The sequence below is a fragment of the Electrona antarctica genome (assembly GCF_951216825.1).
Source record: "Electrona antarctica genome assembly, chromosome: 1".
Taxonomy (NCBI): domain Eukaryota; kingdom Metazoa; phylum Chordata; class Actinopteri; order Myctophiformes; family Myctophidae; genus Electrona; species Electrona antarctica.
In genome coordinates this window covers 25,566,100-25,591,675 of record NC_136806.1, presented here as the reverse complement: position 1 = coordinate 25,591,675, position 25,576 = coordinate 25,566,100, and the positions used below count along the sequence as shown (strand labels likewise).

Below are 25,576 nucleotides of genomic sequence, written 5' to 3'. Positions count from 1 at the left end.
TCTGCCTCATGGTGGCGCAATAACAGGCCGTTTTGGAACATTTGAGGCAGAGGTTCAGAATTGACATCCAGGGAGTGTGTGTGCACAGTTTGGCAGCGACCACGACCGGGCCAATGGTGCCGGACAGACAGGGTGCAAAACATACTCTCTCCCCATGCCTTCGGCCTGGTGGAGACAATTATACAGTGTTATAATTAGATCATATTGCACCTATGCGAATAATGCATTATAATGACTAGCCCCTCAGACACCCAATAGCAAGTGTTACAAACTATATACTAAAAAATTGTCATTAGTTGTCCGTAAAACATTGAATGGATGGGTGGTAAGCGACTGGACTGTATGTTGTATGGGTTGAACAGCACAGCTCAGTTGTTGTGTTGCAGTGACTCACATTTGAAGAAGGGAGAAGAGAAGGGAAAGGAAAGCTCCCATGAGAGGGGGAAGAGCAGAAGACTTGAGGAGGAAAGGAAATATGGGAAGGTAGGTGTGAAAGCAACCAATGGGGAACATAAATAATGTATGAGTCTCTAATTCTCTCCATTTTGCACCCTCTCCTCTCTCATGTCATATGAATCCATCAAGCCATTTGCAAGCTTAAAACCGTTTAAATACATACAAAGGGTGGAAAAAATGCTCCTCTGTTTCATCTTTGTTTTGTCAGATAACAAGGGGATCTTTGAGGCATTCTCACTAGCACTGTACCTGTCAATGTGCGTGTTGTGTATAATTGCATTTGTCAACATATTTCCCCTCAAAAATAAGGATTGTGATCAATAGTCAGACAAGTGTATTGTTCATCACCTGTCAAAGCAAGGCATCTCTCAAAGCATATTCCCAATAGAGAGCCAATTACCTATGTTTCCCAGTCTCCCATTCCATGAATTACTCATTATTTCTAGTACCAGGGTACGAGACACAAATATCAATATGATGTCTCTTTCGACTGATCCTAAATCCTAAATCCTAAAAGGCATAGTAAGCCACCGCACACAATCCCACGTTGACGCCATACAAGCTCTCTATGTAACATCCCTTAAAGTACACACATCTGAGGACTCTATTTTGAGGGTGATATGCACTTGGCCATATCCAGCCAGCTTACCGTGCACTGCACTCACACTAAAAGCAACTACAAGCAACAAGGCCTGCATGTCATTCATTTCCATTCTCATCTGTGTTTCATGTTGAACCGATGAGTTATGCAAATGAACAGCAACAAGATTCAAGCGATGGCCAATCAGATGGCAGATGTGTTTGTAAAGTTTATTAGTTTATATGTTTATTTATTTATTCATACTGTAAGTGAACCGCAATAGAACATAAATCCCCACAAAACGTTCGGAAACCTAACTTTGGTCAATTATATCTTCCCTTTAATAAAACTAAATGGTATTGTAATTTATAACATTCTTATCATTGATTAGTCACCTTTACAACGAGGTATAGCTTGTAAGGATCGGGCATTTCGTGAATTGAGCAACACAGCTAAACGTATGGGTAGTGCCCCCCAAAATGGCAAATGGATTATGATATTCACCCTTGCTTTGAGTTGCTTAGTGGAATGGATGATTGAACTTCAGAAGCAACCACAAGAAATGGACAAATGCCCAGACCATACATCAGCCCTCCTCTCCCAGGGGGGACCTGGAGAGAACCCAATAACATATGTCACTATTATAATGACTAGCCTGAGTATAGCCTCGGTCCCAGCCTTACTCATCTGCAAAGAGAAAAGCCTCGTCACAACCTAAGGCAGAGACGGTATCGGCGGAAGTTCGGACCGGAACATCCGTCAGATGTATTTCCCCCGGATACGATATTTATTCAACCAATCACAACACGTGTTTCATTCACGGAGAATGTAAACTGATTTGTAAAGCTTCAATGTCATTTCCTTGAGCGGTGCTTCCGCCAAAATCCTGCATCTTCCGCCCCCCAAAAATTATACCGTCTACAGCTTAGGTCTTGCCCAGCGTGATAATGACATATTGATGACATCAGGGATCTCCATATATGGGTATTAAAGCGACAGACAGACTTGACAGAGGCCCCGCTCGCATCATGTGAGTCTACACTACTCACAGAATTGCTTTCTTTATTTCCTAACACACTTCACTCTCTCCCTCACACGCACGCACACGCACACGCACACATATGTACAGGTGTTAGGGTGACACAGAGAGATTAGAGTTTCTTAGTGTCTGATGATTGAATAGTAATCCCCTCTGCGGAAACAGCCGCCCAGCATTTCTGGGTGAGTGTTCACTATCTGTCTCTCATGCGTGTGCGCTCACACACACTTGACATGCCATCTATCTCTTAAAATCACTAGCTCATCACAACTTAGAGACACTCGATAAGCCCCTCAGGCACCCAATAAGCCCCTCAGACAAAACATACTGCGCGCACATACACACGCTGGAAAATCCAGCCAGTCCGTGTGTGTGTGCGTGTGTGTGCGTGTGTGTGTGTGTGCGTGTGAAACCACAATCTATCTTAGAGTGTCAATCTCAACACATTCTCACTACCAACTTATCCTGTATGGACACTTGGTCAGGACGTATTTGGTGTCACTTCTTGCTGGACTGGGTTCCCCTTTAGTGTCATTTTCAACATGCAGGGTAGTCCCATAGACTGTGCTGCATGCCACACGACATGATGGAATGCAACCTTATTGAGAACAAAGCAATTCGAAACATCGAACAGAAGTAAAAAATGTTGAAGATTTGGCAGGCTCGCTTGGCTAATGCCTCGCTCAGGCACACCTCACAAGGCTCAAGCCTGTTTCTACCGACAGTGCAGAGTTCTATAACGATAGGGTGGGAATAGATTATGATCTGTCATTCTGTCACCATCAGCAACGTGTGTGGAAATGGGCGTCCTCTGCGTCAGCATGGGATACAAACGGTACCTGACCAAGCATTATAATCGAATTAGGAGTCAATCCACATAATTATAATTTGCTTAATGAAAGATTGTGCAAGCATGAAAATAACACAGGTTTAATTATATGCGTTTGCCTGTGGATGATTGCACAATGCCTGAAATATAGATAATCCTATTTAAATGTCACTTTTCTTTACATTAACTCCAAACCCTTCAGCGTATCGTATGTCTGATGAAGATCAGTTGTCACAAGCTATCCTATTAAACACTAAACTGTTCAATCTGTGTGTGTGCATGTCCTCATCTTCTGGCATCACCAGAATGTCACCACAAAGTGAGGAGATGGGGAAAATAAAAGCTTGTCGCACACTGTAAACATCTAAATAGAAATGGGACAGGGACCATATTTTGGGCATAAATAGAATCACATGCATGTGAGTGCATCTATGTGTTGATATCAACACATAGACACTGACATGCATATATGCATGTCAGTGGGGGTGCATACAGTACAGTACGTTTGTTAGACATACTAAGTCCGACAGGCATTAGTCCGACAACACCGTCGCTCCCGACATGCGCTGCCGGTTACAACTAACCCGTGGCTTCCTGTGAGGTTAGGTTTAGGGTTGGGTAATGGTGTCATACTGTAGGACTGTTAGTACGTCCAAAACACCAAACACATGCACCCATGCCAGTGCATGTGTGTGTCTGTGTGTCTGTGTGTGTGGATGCGTGCGTGCGTGCGTGCGTGCGTGTATATATATGTGTATCTGTTCACTACATACCTTACTGCAGGGCACGATCCAGTAGGCTATAGCAAGGAAGGGCAGACCCACGGTGACCCCGATGACGGTCCAGCACTTCACCCCAATGGACTGCTGCCTCAGACCAGACAGGTTCTCATACCAGATTGTCAGCAGCTGCTGCTGGCAGTTAGGATGGGCGACGAACTAAAACGAGAGAGGGATATAAAGAGGTGGGGGTTGGATGGAAGGCATGACATGAAGGGGGCGAGGTGCAGTGTGCATGGGTGGTAGACGAGGAAACATGAAGGGGGCGAGGTGCAGTGTGCATGGGTGGTAGACGAGGAAACATGAAGGGGCGAGGTGCAGTGTGCATGGGTGGTAGACGAGGAAAGAGGACATGAAGGGGGCGAGGTGCAGTGTGCATGGGTGGTAGACGAGGAAACATGAAGGGGCGAGGTGCAGTGTGCATGGGTGGTAGACGAGAAAAGAGGACATGAAGGGGGCGAGGTGCAGTGTGCATGGGTGGTAGACGAGGAAAGAGGACATGAAGGGGGCGAGGTGCAGTGTGCATGGGTGGTAGACGAGGAAACATGAAGGGGGCGAGGTGCAGTGTGCATGGGTGGTAGACGAGGAAACATGAAGGGGGCGAGGTGCAGTGTGCATGGGTGGTAGACGAGGAAACATGAAGGGGGCGAGGTGCAGTGTGCATGGGTGGTAGACGAGGAAACATGAAGGGGGCGAGGTGCAGTGTGCATGGGTGGTAGACGAGGAAAGAGGACATGAAGGGGGCGAGGTGCAGTGTGCATGGGTGGTAGACGAGGAAACATGAAGGGGGCGAGGTGCAGTGTGCATGGGTGGTAGACGAGGAAAGAGGACATGAAGGGGGCGAGGTGCAGTGTGCATGGGTGGTAGACGAGGAAAGAGGACATGAAGGGGGCGAGGTGCAGTGTGCATGGGTGGTAGACGAGGAAACATGAAGGGGGCGAGGTGCAGTGTGCATGGGTGGTAGACGAGGAAACATGAAGGGGGCGAGGTGCAGTGTGCATGGGTGGTAGACGAGGAAAGAGGACATGAAGGGGCGAGGTGCAGTGTGCATGGGTGGTAGACGAGGAAACATGAAGGGGCGAGGTGCAGTGTGCATGGGTGGTAGACGAGGAAAGAGGACATGAAGGGGGCGAGGTGCAGTGTGCATGGGTGGTAGACGAGGAAAGAGGAAAGAGGGGAAGAAGGAGAAGAGGAGGAAAGGGCAGATGAGGTGAAAGATAACATTCCAGACCAAACCATCACCAAAGCCAGCCTCAGGCCCAGGCCACACTACTCTGGATCTTTTGCAAAACGGATATTTTCGTCCTCCGTTTTAGAAAAAATCCCTGCCCATACGACAGAGATATGAGTCCACACCCAAACGCAGAAACGCATTGAACACAGGATAAAATCACTGCAGTAGCAGGTTTCAATTGTAGGCTATTATACTTGATTTTATATTTACACTTACTGTATGAGGTGCCAATCATATTTTTTAATGAAGGAATAAGTACCGCATTTTAAAAGCCACCTAAATTGTGAGTGGAAGTGGAACATGTTTCTTTCATTGTCTGTCAGCATGTCACACTATGTGCATAAATCTCCAAATCCCAACTCTCGACTTTTCTCTCCATATAATTTAGAAATGATAGACACTTTAGACTTTACCATTGCTCTGGCGACTTGGCAAGTCCTGCACAGTAAATAATAGGAGAGTCAGACCTATAGAAGTGTCCACAACCACTTGTGAGCTTGTAGAGTGGCTATATTTTCGAGGTGTATAATAAATGTCACGTTATAATGTAGGCTAATACAAGTTCACACGCGCGCATTGTCGGCATGCAGACACAGTGACAACGGAATGCAGTCAAGGGTGCGCCCTTTATTACCTTAACAGGAGAGAGCCATATGCGCACAACGCAGTATACTTTATTCACACCCCTCTCTCTCTCTCTCTCGCCCTCTCTCTATCCCCCTCTCTCTCTCTCTCTCTCTCCCCCCCTCTCTCTCTCCCTCCCCCCCCTCTCTCTCTCTCCCCCCCTCTCTCTCTCTCTCTCTCCCCCTCTCTCTCAAGCTACAGTCCGCACTGGACTAGTAGGCTGATATATTTATTATTGGATGCAGCAGAGCAGACTTTGCTCGCTGCAGTTGATGCAACATATGATACGTTTTAAAGTTGTTAACAGTGATATATAAACATGAACAATCGGATTGATATCCATGTAGTTTCCATGAAGGCACCAGCTGCATTTCTCACCTAATTATAGTAAAAATGATATGCGCTAATAAGCGGTGACATCATCGTTTCTCAAAAGCTCCGTTTCGCATGACTACACAGCTCCACTGATCCGGATATTTTCGAAAATCTTCACTTATTTATCAGTTTCCAAAAACCTCCGTTTGAGTGGCCGAAAACGCTGTTTGCGTGTGGCTGAAAGGCCCAAACGCACAAAGAAATGTGCGTTTAGCAAAAGATCCACATACGTGTGGCCTGGGCCTCAATGTCTTGATTCTGGATGATTCCAGAATCTGGTCTCAGGTGGTTATTAAAGGTAATTGAAAGTGATCATCCGGCTGCAACACACCTAATGATAATATAGTCCTCCTAATAGTATTGCAGATTGTGTTCCCATTACAGTATTATGAATATTGTGATTTCTAATTGGAATGTCAAGGTCACTTTTTAATTTCAAATTACATGAATTCACTTTGACTATGGCCCAATTAGGAACTGCCACTTCCTGGTATATATACACAGTATATTTTGGTATCCGCTGGTCCTGGGTGTTTGAGGGTGTTTACCATGATAAATGTTGTCTATGACAAAATTACTTTTTACATGTACTTATAACAAGGAAGGGACACCTTTGAAAATAAAGGAGCAATTTTTAAATTAGATACAGCTGAACAGTTTCATCTTGCACCAGCGGATTAATAATCTATCTAACAATTCACACATTTTGGGTGGATGGCTGCATGCGTAATGGTTTCTCAGAAAAATATTGCATCAGTTTATTAGGACACATTTTAATCAGAGTAACGAGCAATCAAATGGTACTGCACACAAAGTCATTTCAGAATAATCCTTCATAAGCACGTTGATAATGTTGATTGGTTCAGCTGGCCGGCAACAAATCTAAATATAGTCTACTCACAGATACTATGTATAGGGGAGGCAATGAGGCACATCTGTGCATTCGAGCTCTAGAGTGGCACAGGTAGGAACGTCAAACATTTAAGAGAGGATTCCCGATCTATCGATTGTTTCACCTGGGGACGGCCCGCCCCTCCAGTGATGTCATCGACTAAATCTATGACAAAAAATTGTCGACTACCTTTTTTCCACTGACGAAAGGTAAATAAAAAGTTAATAAAAACAAAGCTATGATGACTAAAACTAAGACTCAATATTTTGTATTAACAATGTTGTCAACAAATATGACTAAAATGTTAGGGAGAGACTAGTGGAGAAGAGATTCAGTAGAACCTATAGACAAGTCATTCTATGTTTGGTTGCTAGACAAAAACTTAAACTTTTCAGATGACTAAAAGATGACAAAAACTAAATTTTATTTTACTCAAAAGACTGACTAAACTAAACTAAACTAAACTAAACTAAACCACACACACACACACACACACACACACACACACACACACACACACACACACACACACACACACACACACACACACACACACACACACACACACACACACACACACACACACACACACACACACACACACACACACACACACACACACACACACACACACACACACACACACACACACACACACACACACACACCTTGAAACATGCAAACAAACGGAACACCTTCTATCATGTATAAACATGAGCCACGTGAATAAAACTCATGAACGTGCAGTGCGCGCAGTGCACGAGCAGACAGGCACGGAGCTCTCCAAAGTGTCATTCACTGCTACATGTATTTCCAGGAAAGCCATGCCCATTCAGACAAAAGATGCAAACATGAGTGTCGTGTCAGTAGCGCGACTGAGCAGGGACTTTTGGGCAATGAAGTCAAAGACGTTGGCTGCCATGCTATTTGTGTACAAAATGGCCGCTGATATCCCAAACTACATGGTGTGGCTTTAACTAACACTAAAAATGTTGAAAAGAAAATATTTAAAAATATTAAACATTAAACCTTACAATTTACAATTTAGGCATTTAGCAGACGCTCTTAATCCAGAGCGACTTACATTAAGCAATAACAAAAGCATGGCATACATCACATATATACAAAGTAGTTATCATGAATCATGCGTAAACTAAGAACATAACAGTGGAGTATCTATGTAAACTATACATACTATACTATATAATATATTATACATGTGTACTATAAAGTGCTATGACTACATAAAGTGCAATTCTAGAGGTGTCTACGTAACAAGCTATAAGTCTGTTTAAAATACTATCCAAGTCTACATAATGTGCTATCTAAGGGGCTAGGCTAGGGCAAGTGCTACAGGCCATGGTGGAGTCTGAAGAGGTGGGTTTTCAGACTACGGCGGAAGATTGGGAGTGAGGCTGCAGTTCTGACTGTGATGGGAAGTGCATTCCATAGCCTATATGATTTCACATAGTGATATTGCAATGTGCTAAATTAAAGTGTATACAGTATGTATTTCCGATGTGTATCTAGTCGTAAATCCATGTTTACTTTTTGTTTTGCCGTTTGTTCAACAGTCTAATGGCCGTCAAGTAAAAGACGTTTTTTTAACCTGACTGAACTCTTCAGACTCCTGTATTTCGTGCCAGAGGCTAGAACGGATAACAGGGGTGAGTGCCTGGGGTCACTGATGATGCTGGAGGCTTTTGACAGCTTTTGGCCGAGGTCCTCAGTAGGTAATGAGGCCCCAATAGTCCTTCCCGCTGCTCTCGCCATTCTCCTCACAACCTTTCTATCTGAGGTGTTACCTGCATACCGGAGAGAGATGCTGCTGGTTAAGTGGTGACAGTTGAGGGGCTGAGTTGAGCTCTCTTCAGTCACTGCAGGAAGTGTAGACGCTGGTTAGCCTTTTTGCCCGGAGAGGTGGTGTGCACTGTGCAGATACCAGGACAGGTTGTTAGAAACAAACACGAACCACCCATGTTCTTGGTCTTCTCGACATTCAGGATCAGGTTGTTTGTTATCACTGCACCAGTCTGCAAAGTTTCATCGTTTGTCTGAAATCACTCTCCTCGTTGTTCTATGTAAGACCCATCAATGTGGTATTGTCCATGTACTTTACGAAGTGGTTTGTATTGGACTTAGTACAGAAGTCATGACTTATGAGTTGTTGACTAACCACACACAATGGGGCCTGTCTATGAGGCCCCATTGTGATCCAGTATCCAGTATTAGTGCTCAAGTCCAGTGTGCCCAGTTTGTTGACCAGATGCTGGGGGATTAAGGTGAATGCTAAGATAAAGTCGACAAACAGCATATCTCTGCTGTCGGGCAACTCCAAAATGTTCATTTGTCAGGAAATGAAAAGAATGATACGTAGCTTGCATCATATGCACACTTAGTATTCTCATTCTATAATAAATATTGGTTAAATCTATTCGTGAGTTGTCTGACTTAGTTTTTTCAAGAAATTAAGAAAAAGGTCGATTTTTAAAACAAAGCAATACTGCCTCATCAAAGTTGGTATTGCGACTTTATTTTAGAGACCGACCGATATGGAATTTTGTGACCGATACGATATTGGTAGTCCTTGACATGAAAATGTTTGAGTTCCACTGCTCTAAAACAACATTGGACAACGAAAGTTTGACAGTCAGCCCTATAGTTGCTTATTTTAGAGTTATTTTCTGACCTTTTCTGATTTTCTGACCTATTAACATTTTTATAGGCCTGGTTGCTTGTTTCTCTTTCACATTCACAAAATGGTCAACCCTTGTCAAAGCGGTGTTTGTTGTGATTCAGTGGTTATGATGATCATGGATGATGCTTTAGCTTAGCCTTAGCACAACAGCTAGCAGGAGGCAGCAGGCTGTTGCTGTCATGAATAACAGTATTTAGCAGTATTTAGTATTTAGCAGTGTATCATAATGTGTATGTCATTATATTATCACCACTTTACCGGCTCATGCTGCTCTAAGCTGCAGGGGATAGGGCGAATAATAATGATTTCAAAAAGCTGTGCAAACGTATTGGGAGCGCCCCCTAGTGGTCTGTTTACACAGACTCAAATATTTGACACTTATAGGTATGGTTGAAAACCAAAATAATTGATAGAAGAGATTTTCATTCAATGGATTCTGTTACTATTGGGTGTGCTAAATAACATACTAAAATCTTATGAAAAACGAACAACCAGAAAGGCATCGTTTTCAAGATGGCGTCCACGGTGGCTAAAATGAGCTAAAATGCCTATAAACTGGGAATTAACATGTAAAAAATCATAACAATTATGCAATTGGTAACTACTTTTTGAATTTTGGCATGGTGTTAGGTATGGGCATACGGTTTTCAAAAACCATCGCAAACTAATTTGGCTCGCCTCCTAGTGGTCGGTTTGCAATGAAACCACTATTAGATATGTCAGTATATGGTTGGAACCCCAAATAATTAATAGAAGCGACTTTTCAATGGATTATGTTACTAATGGGTGTGCTAAATAACACACTAAATTCTTACGAAAAACAAATCTAGAAAGGCATCGTTTGCACGATGGCGTCCACGATGGAGCTGCCGGGAGCTTAAAATGCCTATAAACTGTATAAACTGTGATTAATGTAAAAAATCATAACAATTATGCACTTGGTAACTGCTCTTTGAATGTTGGCATGCTGTTAGGTATGGTCATAAGGTTTTCAAAAACCATCGTAAACTAATTTGGCTCGCCAAACAGGCATTTTAAGCTCCCGACAGCCATCGTGGACGCCATCTTGAAAACGATGTCTTTCAAGTTGTTCGTTTTCCGTAAAAATGTATTTGTATTTTTAATTTGTAATGTATGTTATTTAGCACACCCAATGGTAACAGAATCCATTGAAAAATATCTTGTATCAATTATTTGGGGTTCCAACCATATACTGACATATCTAATAGTGGTTTAATTGCAAACCGACCACTAGGGGGCGAGACAAATTAGTTTGCAATGGTTTTTGAAAACCATATGCCCATACCTAACACCATGCCAAAATTCAAAAAGTAGTTACGAAGTGCATAATTGTTATGATTTTTTACATATTAAATCCCAGTTTAAAAGGCAAAGCTCTCCGTCTACCGAGCAATCTTCGTTCCTGCTCTCACCTATGGTCATGAAGTGTGGGTCATGACCAATAGAATAAGGTCGCGGATACAATCGACAGAAATGAGTTTTCTCAGACAGGTGTCTGGCATCTCCCTTAGAGATAGGGTGAGAAGTTCAATCACGTGAGAGAGACTCCGAGAAGAGACACTGCTTCTTCGCTTGGAAATTGCGATGGTTCCATCCAAAACCATCGCAAACTAATTTGGCTCGCCCCCTAGTGGTCGGTTTGCAATGAAACCACTATTAGATATGTCAGTATATGGTTGAAACCCCAAATAATTAATAGAAGCGACTTTTCAATGGATTATGTTACTAATGGGTGTGCTAAATAACACACTAAATTCTTACGAAAAACAAACATCTAGAAAGGCATCGTTTGCACGATGGCGTCCACGATGGAGCTGCCGGGAGCTTAAAATGCCTATGGTTTCATTGCAAACCGACCACTAGGGGGCGAGCAAAATTAGTTTGCAATGGTTTTTGAAAACCTTATGACCATACCTAACACCATGCCAAAATTCAAAAAGCAGTTACCAAGTGCATAATTGTTATGATTTTTTACGTGACGCTGCCGGGAGCTAAAATGCCTATAAACTGTATAAACTGTGATTAATGTAAAAAATCATAACAATTATGCACTTGGTAACTGCTCTTTGAATGTTGGCATGCTGTTAGGTATGGTCATAAGGTTTTCAAAAACCATCGTAAACTAATTTGGCTCGCCAAACAGGCATTTTAAGCTCCCGACAGCCATCGTGGACGCCATCTTGAAAACGATGTCTTTCAAGTTGTTCGTTTTCCGTACAAATGTATTTGTATTTTTAATTTGTAATGTATGTTATTTAGCACACCCAATGGTAACAGAATCCATTGAAAAATCTCTTGTATCAATTATTTGGGGTTCCAACCATATACTGACATATCTAATAGTGGTTTAATTGCAAACCGACCACTAGGGGGCGAGACAAATTAGTTTGCAATGGTTTTTGAAAACCTTATGCCCATACCTAACACCATGCCAAAATTCAAAAAGTAGTTACGAAGTGCATAATTGTTATGATTTTTTACATATTAAATCCCAGTTTATAGGCATTTTAGCTCATTTTAGCCGCCGTGGACGCCATCTTGAAAACGTTGCCTTTCTGGTTGTTCGTTTTTCCTAAGATTTTAGTATGTTATTTAGCACACACAATAGTAACAGAATCCATTGAAAAATCTCTTTTATCAATTATTTTGGTTTACAACCATAGCTATGCGTATCTAATATTTGAGTCTGTGCAAACGGCCCACAACGCGTTTGCACAGCTTTTTGAAAACCTTATACCCATACCTACTGTAACACCACACCAAAATTCAAAAACTAGTCAACAAGAGCCAAATTGTGGTGATTTCTTACGAGTTTGCCCCCAGCTACTAAGGCAGTGGTTCTCAACCAGTGGTTCGGGGACCACCCAGTGGTCCTTGAGGGGGAGTTGGTAACCAAATGGACCCTTATAGATCTTTAACTCTTGAGTCTCTCAAGAGTTACATTTTGTTACATAGATGTACACAATTAGAGAATGTAGAGAATGTATAGGAATTGTTGATTTCATCGTTTGCCTGGTAGGCTATCTCTCCTATGGTACCAACATCAATACAGCATGGAAATGTTGGCATATTCTTTAGTTTGGTGTCTGAGAGGCTAAATTATCAAATGGTGGTCCATGGCTCAAATGCAGAATAAATAATAGGCCTTGATATGAAAAGGGTTGAAAACCACTGGTCTAAGGCAGGGGTTCTCAATGTTTTTGGCTGGGGACTCCCGAAAAAACTTTGGCCATGTCTCACGACCCCCGCCCGCTTATACGTAGTCGGGTCGCCGGGGCAACAGCTCCACCAGAGAGCTACAGACTTCTCTCTCCAGAGCAACATTAGTAACTTCCTCCTGGGGGATCCCAAGGCATTCCAAGGCCAGTGTGGATATGTAATCCCTTCACCTGGTCCTTGGTCTGCCCGGTGGTCTCCTTCCAGTGGGACGTGCATCGAGGACCTCCCTAGGGAGACGCTCGAGAGGCATCCTAACCAGATGCCCAAACCACCTAATCTGGCTTCTTCTCAAGCGAAGAAGCAGTGTCTCTTCTCGGAGTCTCTCTCACGTGATTAAACTTCTCACCCTATCTCTAAGGGAGATGCCAGACACCTGTCTGAGAAAACTCATTTCTGTCGATTGTATCCGCGACCTTATTCTATTGGTCATGACCCACACTTCATGACCATAGGTGAGAGCAGGAACGAAGATTGCTCGGTAGACGGAGAGCTTTGCCTTCTGGCTCACCTCTCTTTTCGTCACAACTGTGTGGTCCACTCCACATCATATATTATGTTAAAACTATTCTCAACTTTTGATAGTGCTCTACTCTGCTCCAAAAATACAAACTGACCAGTTCCTTTGGGTCATTTCACTTTTGAATGTAAAAAAGGTGTTTTTGGAGGTGGACAGTGTGAACAGTATAGCATAAACATAACAAAAAAAAGTCCCTTTTTATGGAAAAAGGGCTAAAACATAAACGGCAGCCATAATTCTCTGATGTATAACACAGTTATACAGAATGAATGTCTTGAATTGTAAAACATTCATTTCCATATAGCCGATCCCATTTTTTGGATCCATACATTATCCACATTGATTATTCAACCCACTTTTAAATTCATAGCACCAAGCATAATTTAGAGAGCAAAACATGGTAACGAGCTGGAATGCAGAGCATTTTTCAAACATATGTATCCACATATGTGATATGGGACCATCAAGACATTCTGGCATGCATGTTTCCTTCATTAAATAAGCTTTATGGTGGCATTTCAGCGTCTCGCAAATGAGTAAGCCATTCGGGAGGCATTGATAAATGGAGCCCAGTGGCTGTGAATGTGCACATGGAGGCGAGGAACAAGCAATAAGCACATGGATTTTTCCTCACAGCTGCAGGGAGGGTGAAAATGTGTGCAGAGCAATCAATGTTCAATAGGGTCTCAGAAAATGGAAGAATCAAATTGTGTTTGTGTGCTTGTATGCACGTGTTCGTATGTGTGCGTGTGAGCGACTGTGTGTGCACGTGCACTTGTCTGTGTGTGTGTGTGTGTGTGTGTGTGTGTGTGTGTGTGTGTGCCGCCCTGGATTCAAACTCGAGCCTCCCAAGTGAAAGTCCAACATCTTAACCACTAGACCAAAGGGATATCCCTCTGGACCGGGGGAGATATTAGACTTTTGAGGCAGGCAGAGGCTCTGAGCCACTCTGCTACGTGTGTGTGTGTGTGTGTGTGTGTGTGTGTGTGTGTGTGTGTGTGTGTGTGTGTGTGTGTGTGTGTGTGTGTGTGTGTGCGCGCTCGCTCGCTCGTCTGTCTATGTGTTGTTTTTTTCTCTTCTTATAATCTATGATCTCATCACATTCCATCTCTATCTCTCTCTGTGGTCATTGTTCTGCCTCTGTGTCTCCATCCATCCTTCTGTATGTTTCCACCACCTCACAGAGGCCAGTGACAATCAGTGCAGGTCATCAACTGACATTCAGGCACCATTTATCTTGGTAACTGTACGGCACTTACGGGTCAAATGCAACTCAGGTTTTTGCTGTGGGGTGACTGGTGACCTCAATCCAACCAACCACCCTCCACCATCACCAAACGCTGCTCTCTCACATTCTTTGGTTCTATTCAGTACTTGTCTACAGTACCTTTTGTACACAAACACAAATAATACTCAATATGCGGTAATATCATAAATAATCACATGCTGCAACATCTTCCGGATTCCCCGCATATACTGTATGAAATTTGCAATGAAAGTGACCAATCTATGTTCCACTCAACATTGCTTACCGACCCATGACATGGTGCCTGCCAGCCCCCACAACATTGTATGTGTAAATGGCCACTCAAATCCATGCACCACCTGGTTCACACACACACACACACACACACACACACACACACACACACACACACACACACACACACACACACACACACACACACACACACACACACACACACACACACACACACACACACACACACACACACACACACACACACACACACACACACACACACACACACGCTGTATCGTTGTTGGTCATGCTCAGCCAGCTTTAAAAACAGCTTCACTGTCAAACAGCTCCATTGACTGTGTGTACTAGCCAGTATACAGGCACCATGGACTAGGGTTTCAAGAAACAATCACAGCTAGAAGGTCAGATTTGAAAGCATGTTAACTGTGTGTGCGAATACCGTACATTATCTTCTAGCCCTAAAAATGAGCCAAAGTCGAAGCTTTGACGACGGGGCCCGGGGGAGGGGGGGACAGGGGAGACTTAATAATGAGTCAGTTATTCGTGAATTGTGGAGCTCAAGCACATGGCTTTGAAGGGTAGCAGATCAACAAGCTCTCAAAATGTCATGCCACAATGCGTTGTGCGCTTGTAAATCATTCTTTTTTTCATGTTTGAATTTCATGCCATCGAATGAAGCTTCGAATATATATATATATTTTTGTGTCAGCCCTAATATACAGTACATACTTTAAGTACAAGAAAGAGGGGGATTTCGTTTCACATTTAATAAGAACACCTCTGTGTGGCATGGGATTAGCTCTCTGACAGCTATTTACAAAGGGACTACAGGGCCACTCACTGTAAGAGCTAAAACAGAGTTGAGTTAAATCTTTTCAAATCCTCTGTGACGTTGAACTCACACATGCACACTTAAATGTTCATTCAGATTGTGTTATCCAGTTCTGCATTGGTTTAAAGACTTCACTACAGAGCTCAATTTAGCATTTCTCATCCACTGTAAAAAAAAACGTCAAGACTAGTTTGTTGTTTTGCATAATGAAGGATTCCTTGCTTTTACGAACAAACACATTACAACTTAAAATCATCAATTTAAAATTAAAACAAATCCCAAAGCCCATTCGATGTCAAATATGTGTCTGTGCTCTGCATTCATTACATCCGTCCTTCTTTCTTTGCATTCTTATTTTTTTATCCCACGATTTTGCAACCCATTTTTTCACCCAGTGTCATTTATCTAATGTAATCCTGGGCGCTACACTCCCTCTGCCAACCTGGGGAAAGCAACGGACTGAGCTTCCTTCTATACATGAGGAGTCCAAGCTGCTTCTTTTCACCTGACAGGGGGGAGTTTCCCCGGTTGGACGTAGCGCGTGGAAGGAACACGTTATTCCAACCAGGTTCATTACAGGTACAAGAGAGATGAAGGAGAGAGACAAGCAGACAAACATGTAATTTCATATTTTGATCATAGCCAGAGAGATAGCAATATCAATAGGCTACCATTTTCATCTCAGTGCATCATTATGTATTCAGTGTTGTGTGTAGAACTACAATAAACAAGACAATCTAATGATGACGAAGCCTCCCTGTCCAATCTTTAGCCATCTACAGTATATTAAATTATAAGCAACTGAATGCAACTTGTGAATGAAGAAGCTCTGTATTAGAACATTAATACACCATTCAAATAGCATTTTCACTGCCCTTTTCTTAAGCAAAATTATTCTTTTTACTATTGTTATTATTATTACATATAATGAAATAATGTTTAATCGGCCAACTGGTTTGTGCTGATTACAAATGCTAGTCTGTTGCATTCTGATGGTTTTAATTAGTCTTTGACTATTCTGAACAAGACTGTTTGGTGTGGAACGGCCTTAACCCCTGGAAACCCCTGGACACATTTGGGTCGGTTTCTTTCCTTCCTTACCTTCTTGACTTCATACTTGATGGCCAGTTTGACACGGCTTAAGCATGGGCGGTTGTAAGCGGTGGGGGGGCACTGGTCCACGTCACCGTTCAGTATGGCCTCCACCTCCTCTGTGTTCCGACACAGGTCCAACACCCCCACCACAAAATCCTTGCACTGCATGGACAGCTTCCTGTAGTCATTCTGGAAGATGGGGACAAAGAGGGTGGATTCATAGGAGTGTGGGTGGGGGTCAGGATGGAAGGCAAAGAAGGTGGAGGGAGGAGAGAGCGCAGGGCCATAGCAGAGTTGGGAGGTAAAGAGGGGAGAGGTAGAATGTGGTAGGGGCAAAGAGAGGGGTGAGAGATAATGGTGAGGGGGGGGGGGGGGGGGGGGGGAGAGAAAGGTAAACCATCATTACAAATAAAAACATTGCCAAAGCCTGGCAACAGAATTAATAAGAAATATAGAGCAACAGATAGAGATAAGAGCCATAGAAACAGCGAGGAAGGCACATTCACTAATTTGTACAGATGAGGACAACTGTATTGGAAGGAAGGAAATTGGATTGGGCCACAAGAATGACAGAAGGGACAGTGTGACTGAAGATGACAGAGCGATAACGATAAAAAATATAGAAGAGAATAGAAGAGGAGAGGAATTCACTGGGACTCTGCATTTTGCTGACCCAAGGCATATTCTTCCATATTTCAACAGCACAATTATTCATTTTGATTCAGATGTGGCCTGAAAGGATGCAGAGCACTTTTGAACACATTCTTTGGCCATCATCCAATCACACATTTTAAATTGAGCACATTCCTGCCCTATAGGCAGTTCCATTCATCTCATCACAATCTTTGTGGAGGAATGAGGGTGTTTGATGACGCATGACCCTATTCTACAGTGTATATATATAAAAACTCTGGTTTGTGATTGCCTGAATAAAACCGGGTGCATATCTTTGGTCCGATGTACTAACAGTCCGACATGAAATAGTCTGACACCCTAACCGCACGTGGAAGACACATGTCAGTCTTAAGGCTCATACATAGTCTGGATTTACGGTGGTTAGGTCAGGTGACCACCGAACTACAACATGGTCACGACGTCACGAGCCGCAGTGAAGAGCAAACCACCGCCACCGCTCCAGCCCTTCTCTCTGTTTTTACTCACCACCACTCAATGTTATTTCAGCTCCGGTGGTCAGCTCAACACCTGGAGCGGTGGTCACCTCATCACCGGAAATCCAGACTATGAATAGGCCTTTAACCAGCCACGCATGTGTCTTAACCAGCCACGCATGTCGGTTGCCACGGGTGAGTCTTAAAAGGCCACGCATGTGTCCTAACCGGCCACGCATGTCGGGAGCAACGGGTGAGTCTTAACCGTCCACGCATGTGTCCTAACCGGCCACACATGTCGGGAGCAACGGGTGAGTCTTAACCGTCCACGCATGTCGGACTGCTGCATGTCGGACTGGTAGTACGTCGGACCAACGTATGCGCGTATAAAAACCATACAAAAGCCTTGAGGGACACAAGCAAAAAGGGAACATTGTGATATTAATTTTGATGAATGCCTGCCTTGTAAAAACAAGTCATATAGATTTCCCCATTTTTTAGCTTAGTTGGCCTACTGCATAGATCTTCTGTTATCTGGATTATCTGCATTATTTCTATCAGGGAAAATTCAACATCCAACATCCAATTCAGATAAATGGCATGGGCATTTCTGCTGTTCCGCTTGGATTGGTTCATTTTGAACACTTTTGACAGGTGCGATCTATTTGATTTATTCCTGGTTTAAATGTAAGAAAAGAACGTTGCTGATGTCGTCAATGTGTGCACACATCCCAGTGTGATCTCTTTTATATACTGCATTTCACTCTTATCACTTTCTATCCTCAAGGATGCGCCTCTAGCAAATAAACAACCACAAGCTCACAGTGTCATTTGTGTCATTTGTTTAATTATGTGTAATTATGTTTAATTATGTGTAATTATTTGTAGGATAATTATCTGTAGAAATGAGTTTCATTTACATACACCAATTTAACCCAGACTGAAATTGGATTCCATGATGATTTGTGGAAGCTTAACATAACAAGCATATCAACAAATTAGAAGGAACTGAGTCTCCGCCAGGCAGAAGGCATGGCCAGAATATGAATTCGCCCCCATCTATCCATAAGCGCCCTTGTGTGTGTCCGTCCATCCGTCTTTGGACAGATAATCTCCTGGACCGCTGGACAGATCGCTGTAAAACTGTGTACTCCCTGGATGCCAGAGCAGAATCTCTTGCCCATTTTTTCCACTTTTTATAGTTATGTGATCAATCATCAAGATGGAACTGGACGATTTTTCATATTTATCCTGATTGGCTAAGATTGGCTTCCAAAGTTTGCGGGAGGGGCCCGTTTTGAACAAAATGTCTCAAATCCTGAACGCAGCGTCTGATTGCCGTGAACCACTAGGCCAAGGTTGAAATGACACACTACATTTTGAAATCGTCCTCATGGTGGTGCTATAACAGGCCGTTTTACGTTTTTAGTTTTACCTAGTAAAACTGGACTGATCACAATCAAACTTTGCACTCACACTCCATAGAGGCCAAGAAAGAATCTCTGCCCTGTATTTTTCTCATATTATATCGACCCTTTTATAGCGCCACCAGGAGGCCAATTTTTGAAACAAAAAGAATCTATAAAACAAAATATTTCAATGTAGTAACACAATGTTTTAAAATACCAGTACTAATGCAGTGTGGATTTCATTTGAATGAACACTCCAGTTTTCAATGTGTAGCCAAGCTTTGTTACAATAATGTATTGGTGCTCTAGTCTAGTCTAGTCCAGGTGTGCAGGAATCTCTCTCTCTCTCTCTCTCTCTCTCCCCACATGCCATCATCATTCTGTAAACCATTATCTTCAACACAATTTAAATCATCTCCTCTCAGAAGATTTCACATTCATCTAGCTCTCTTTCAATTCCAATCTAATCCTTTTCTATTTCCACCTCTTACCAACCCCACCTTCCTCTCCCCTCTGCGCCTTCCCACATCACTCCCTCTTCCTCTGCTCTACCACATTCTTCTCCTTCATCATGGTTTAAAAAAGGAGAAGGCAAGCCGAAACATTGCCTTTCGGTCTGCAGGGACACTAGTTCATTATCCATTCATAGCTATGCTGTGTTGTTCAAACATACTATTACGGCACCTTGAAAACTTTTTTGGAAACTTTTTCCCGGCCTCTTGTTCTATCATTCTCCCAAGACACGTGACTACAAATTAGCATATCTCCTTTATGCCTCTTTTCCCCCTTTCATTCATTGACATTTTTCTTCTGCTTGCTTCCTTTATTAATTAATATATTGTATTCCTCTATTCTGTTACACTGTAGTTTTTACAATCAGGCATGCAAGCCACTAACTCTCCCTTCATCCATCCATCCACCTTCAACCGCGTATCCGTAGTCGGGTCGCGGGGGCAACAGCTCCACCAGAGAGCTCCAGACTTCCCTCTCCAGAGCAACATTAGTGACTTCCTCCTGGGGGATCCCGAGACGTTCCAAATCCAGTGAGTCAATGTAATCCCTCCATCTGAAGGGACCTATCTCTAAGGGAGATGCCAGCCACCCGTCGGAGAAAACTAATTTTGGCCGCTTGTATTCACAACAAGTGTGGTACAGCGACTGCAATACTGCCCTTCAGGCAATCCAATGTATACCAAACTGATTGTGGCCGGGTGGTAATGTGGGCGTGTCTCTGGTGTGAACTAAAACTTCAGTGGAGAAGTTGGCACGGGACCAAACACTTCCGTGACTGAGGGGGCTGCAGCAAGCCGTGTTACTGCAACGAGAGAGAGGGTTGCGAGCAGGGCTTTGATGCCAAAGTGTTCGGGTGAGTAGCCTTAGCCTAAAAGAGAGCTTGCTTCTGTGATCGCTAAGTTTGACATGCAGTATATTTAGCTAACCAAACTGAATCGGTATCCCGTAGGAACGACAGTCTGTTCCGACGAGGAAAGGAGATAAGCAGGGAGTTAGCAACTCGCACTGAAAAGGTATTGCTTTGGTTCCGGTTATTTGCACTGTGTATTGGGATAATGTTTGTATCATAATTTGTTAGTAATATGGGCAACGTGTCATGGTTTCCACAGAGGGATGCAATGAGAACGGAGTGCTGGCCATTGTCATATGTTTGGGGCGTCGTCCACGCTGAGAGTAGTGCAGTCATTTATTAAAGTGTAAGTTCGCTCTCCCTCTCTCTTTAGCGTTTATGTGTTTATTGGTGTTTTCGAGATGTGTATGGTTAATCCAAATGTAACTAAAAGGTCATTTAAATGTGGTTATTTCTAGTGATGAACAGGCTGGTTGAGAACCCACACCTATGTGTTAATTGTGTGTGCTCAGCGGTAGCAGTTTGTCTTTGGTGAGTCTCTTAGTTTATATATTGATAGCCCAGCTATGTATTCATGTTGTATGGTAACAGGCGTTCATGGTGTATATTCATTGTGTTCATTTCCATTCCCTGTACAGATGTGATCACGAGTCAGTGGTCACTGCTTTAGCCATACTGAATTAAGCTGGAGGTTGTATTGGTAATAGGGAAAGCTAATGTTCTTGTATGATTTAATCTGTCTCTACTTTTATTGTTAACTTTGATATAAATTGCTCGTAATAAAGTCCATATGTTATATATTGCATTTTCAAAATAAAGATTGTATATTTTAATAATAAGTCTGTGGTCCGTCTAGTATGTACTTATAGCCTCCGGTTACATGATGAATGCCAAGGCGCTAATAAAATAAAAAATAGGCTATGGACTGAAAATATAGGAAAACTGTTGAACATTTTTAAATAAAGGAGAAAAGCCTTGGAGAGTAGACAGCAAGTTGATCAAATGACACACTGCCATTCCACCATCCAATAATGGATTATTTGGCATTGACCAATGGGAAGGTGCATCTTTGCATCCATAATGGGGGATGTGGCATAAAACAGAGCCATTTGTTTGCTTGTCTAGGAGGCGGAAGAGCATGAGCCATCAATTATAATCACATGACTCTTTTGAATGTGCAGGGTAGGTAGACAGCAGCTGGGGGGCTAGAAGGGGAAATACGAGACCATTTTCTCAATCGATGACATATACCGGTATGTCACAACAACACAGGAGTGTGTAATGTGTAAAGTCACAAGTCCCTATAGAGGGCAAGCATACCGTATGGCATGTGCTTGAGGGCTGGGGGAAGACAGGCAGGTATAGAAAAATGGAATATGGAGAGAGAGTGAAAATGGAGAGGGTATAAAGTTATGTATGAAGGATATGTACACGTAATAATGATGTCGAGCTAAAATCTACACAAAGATTGGTATGTATTAACAAACTCAGATTTGTGTTCTGGCTAAAGTGTGTTCTGGCTAAAGAGTTGCGAGGAGGCATTATTAAGGACAATTAAAACTCATTCACTGCCAGTGACGCGTACCACATTTTTTTTCTTCTCCAAGGCCCACACCGCCAATGATGCTTCAAAACAGCCTTTAAAGTGTTTACGCTAGATGGCGCTCTTCGCTAACCTATGAGTCATCATTTCACTCTCAGTCAAACAGAGAAACATTAGATCACCTGAAAAATCTCTGTCTCCGTTCACTTCTGTGACATTCCATTTAGCAAAAACACCTTTTTCTCCCCTTCCTGGATTCTGTACTGGGCATATAAGGAGCATGTCTTGAGTGTACAAGGTTTGATGAGGTCAGATCAACATATGGAATGTCAGAACAGGGGCCCGTTCCACGAAACTTGGATTAGAGATTAAGCCGGGATTTAACAGATATCCTGGCTTAATATATCCTGGATCAGCGATTAACCGGTTTCATGAAAGCTGGTTAATCTTGCCAGTTTAATTTAACCAGTTAACCTGGATATGTTGAGGCTTGATTCGGTTTCATGAAAGTGATGCTACATTAGTTACCATGGAAACTAATGCTTTGGACTTAGCCTGCTCCGGACCAGGCTAACAGCCAGGTTTAACCTAATCCTGATGTCTTTACTGTTCATTAAGCAGTCAAACTGAACTATAGGTTTATGTTGCCTTATTTTTATCGGTCTGCATTAAAGGACTAATTTAAGCACTATATAAAATCAAAAAAACAAAATATATAGGCTGTACAACATCATGACAGCTTGTGAGCTTGTAGATCAGCTGCTTTTGGTGAATGTTCCCCAGTATAGGTTTGCTGTCGTGCAAGTGCACGGTTAAGAAGGATTATTATATTATATTATATTATACTATACTATACTATACTATACTATATTATATTATATATATTTTTTTTGTAAAAGTGAAAACCACTAAATATTACCATTACTCATTGTGTTACAACATATTACCATTGTAACGTTTCACCCACTATTGAACCCATGACCCACAGTTCACCAGTCTGGCCCCTGTCTGGACAACAACCCCCTTCCCCAAAGGTAGCTCCCTCAGAGGAGGGAGTTATGGCCAAATATCACAATGCGACAATATCATTATGCTTACAATATTAAGAATTCTGTTTTAAGTTAATAGTAGTGGTAAAATGTAAACTATATTTTTTGGGTAGTTAATCATTCAGTCTATCCACTGTTGAGAGTATGTTCTCTCTTTAATTACAGCAGCAGTATTTATTTTAGAAGCTTAAGTCCTTGTATCAGTAAGTCTTGAATAGATTAGTAATGATACTGAGATATACAGAAGGGGGCAGTAATGCAACTATTAATAATGCAAACTGCCATAATAACCCATGAAGAAGAAGGATCAGTAAATCTGTGTTCCACCAAATGGGTCTAGAAACAAAAAGCCAGGCTCTGCATTCAGCCAGGCTTTATGATCCTGGCTCGATAAATCCGCCCATTCTAAGCCTCGCTTGGCTTTAGTGGAACAGAATAAACCAGGCTGTAAAGACCAGGATTTAAAAAGCCTGGTTTTGGCCTAAATCCTGGATTAGTTAATCCAAGTTTCGTGGAACAGGCCCCAGGTCAGCTCCATACAGTATTAGATCTAAGGGTGGTAGTGGGGACATTCTCTTGAGTGTACAGGGTTTGATGAGAGCCCAGGTAGGGCCGGGCCTTAATTTTTGGGGCCTGTTGAGAACTCTAGTTTTCCCCGGCTGCCGGGCGCGGCTACACTAATAACTTTGAGGCAGGCCCAAAGGATCAACATATGGAACAAGTTCTGACATATAACACATCCATCACCTGAAGTCCTTCACCCATCAATAAACACAGCTGCTCATCACCAGTCAATTTCACACCTCTCAGCAGCAACAAAGTTAAAAAGCAATACATGAAATGTCACTGTTTTTTTCAGTGATTTCTTTTTAGGATATTAGAAACAATGGTCTCGTTAGTATGTGACAAAGACCATCAAACATGGTTTTGATACTCCATACCCTTTGTCTGCAAATGCCTTCACACATTTGTGCTACAGCATTTCGTTTCTACTCTCACACTAATGCTATATAAATCAACTTGTTCATTTAAATTAATGAAATACAATGAATAGTCAAAGTTAACAGTTCATGACAGATACAGTATGTCAAGGTTGTACTTTATTGTTACATCTTGTATACAGGTACATAAGAGTAAAACTTATTTAGTTTGGCTTCCTTCAGACAATGCAGCAGCAAATATATAATAGAACATCAAACAGCAAACACAGCAAACAAAGGGATAAAATATAGTGCGAGAATAGGGTGTGGGGGGGTTAGCGTAGCGTTTTCCTTTTCCATGATTCACTCTGGTTCTTATCAGTTCGTTCATGTATCTGATTGTTCGGGGTAAGGAAGCTTTTACAGTCTATTTCCAGTGGCTTTGAGACTGCGAAACCGCTTCCCATGCGGCAGCATCTCAAACAGTCTGCGTTTGGGATGGCTTGTATCCTTCATGATTCGATGAGCTTTGCTGACACAGTGTTCATCGTACAGGGCTTGGATGGGGGGGTAGAACACATCTGCTGATGTGTTCGGCTGTCCGCACAACCCTCTGCAATGCTTTGCGGTTTAGGTCGGTGCAGTTGCCAATGCCAGACCAAGCCGTGAAGCATCCAGTCAGGATGTTCTCCGTGGTGCCTATGTAGAATGCTCTTAGAACTTTTGAACCCATGACAGCTTTCTTCAGTTTTCATTATATTTTTTCACAGATTACAATGACTATACTATCTCGTTATAATTGAGTTAACTACAAGTTAGACGTTAGCATTCCATCAATGGTAACGATCATTCCTGTGGTTTGAATTATGTTTTCACTTACAATCAAGGAGAATGGAGCTGAGTATCCATCAAATCTTACAGCTCTCATATCAATGTCTCATATCAATCAAGGAGAATGGAGCTGAGTATCCATCACATCTTACAGCTCTCATATCTCATGACATGTCAGTGTTATGACCCTATTCATTTGGAAAGTTTCATCAACCTGTCTTTATTCACCAAATGGCTGTGTGGGAAATACTCCTTAACATGATTTGATATTCTCAAACGGTAATGAGATAAATGGTGGGAGAGACAAGACAGAATATAACAAAAAGGAAGACAGAGAGACTGAAGGAAATTGGAAAAGAAATGGAGGGAGAGAAGGGGGGAGAAAAAGGTGATAATAAGATATTAATGAGACAGGAAAAGAGCTCCGTTCCCTCAGGTGAACTTTCTCATTAAGCTGACGCACGCACGCACACGCACACGCACACAGAAGCTCTTTAATTTATTTATTTTTTCAAAATAGTAAAAAATGTTGGCATAAGGGGTAAGGTGAGGTCAAGATCCTAAAGGTTCCCGAGAAATTCCATCTCGTAAACAAGGGAGAGCGAGCCTTCTCTGTCCGTGCCCCTAAAATTTGGAACACCCTTCCCAAAACCATCCG

At 42.5% G+C, this 25,576-nt stretch overlaps 1 protein-coding gene across 1 annotated transcript in view; it reads right to left on the bottom strand.

The window, feature by feature from the left end:
- Nucleotides 1–25,576, bottom strand: part of LOC306928891 (short transient receptor potential channel 7-like) — an 84,730-nt gene that overhangs the window by 41,344 nt on the left and 17,810 nt on the right. The window contains exons 3-4 of the mRNA XM_079509181.1: nucleotides 16,701–16,883; nucleotides 3,678–3,842 (exon numbers count right to left, since the gene is read on the bottom strand). Coding sequence (XP_079365307.1) covers nucleotides 3,678–3,842; nucleotides 16,701–16,883 — 348 coding nt within the window. The remainder of the gene's footprint in view (nucleotides 1–3,677; nucleotides 3,843–16,700; nucleotides 16,884–25,576) is intronic.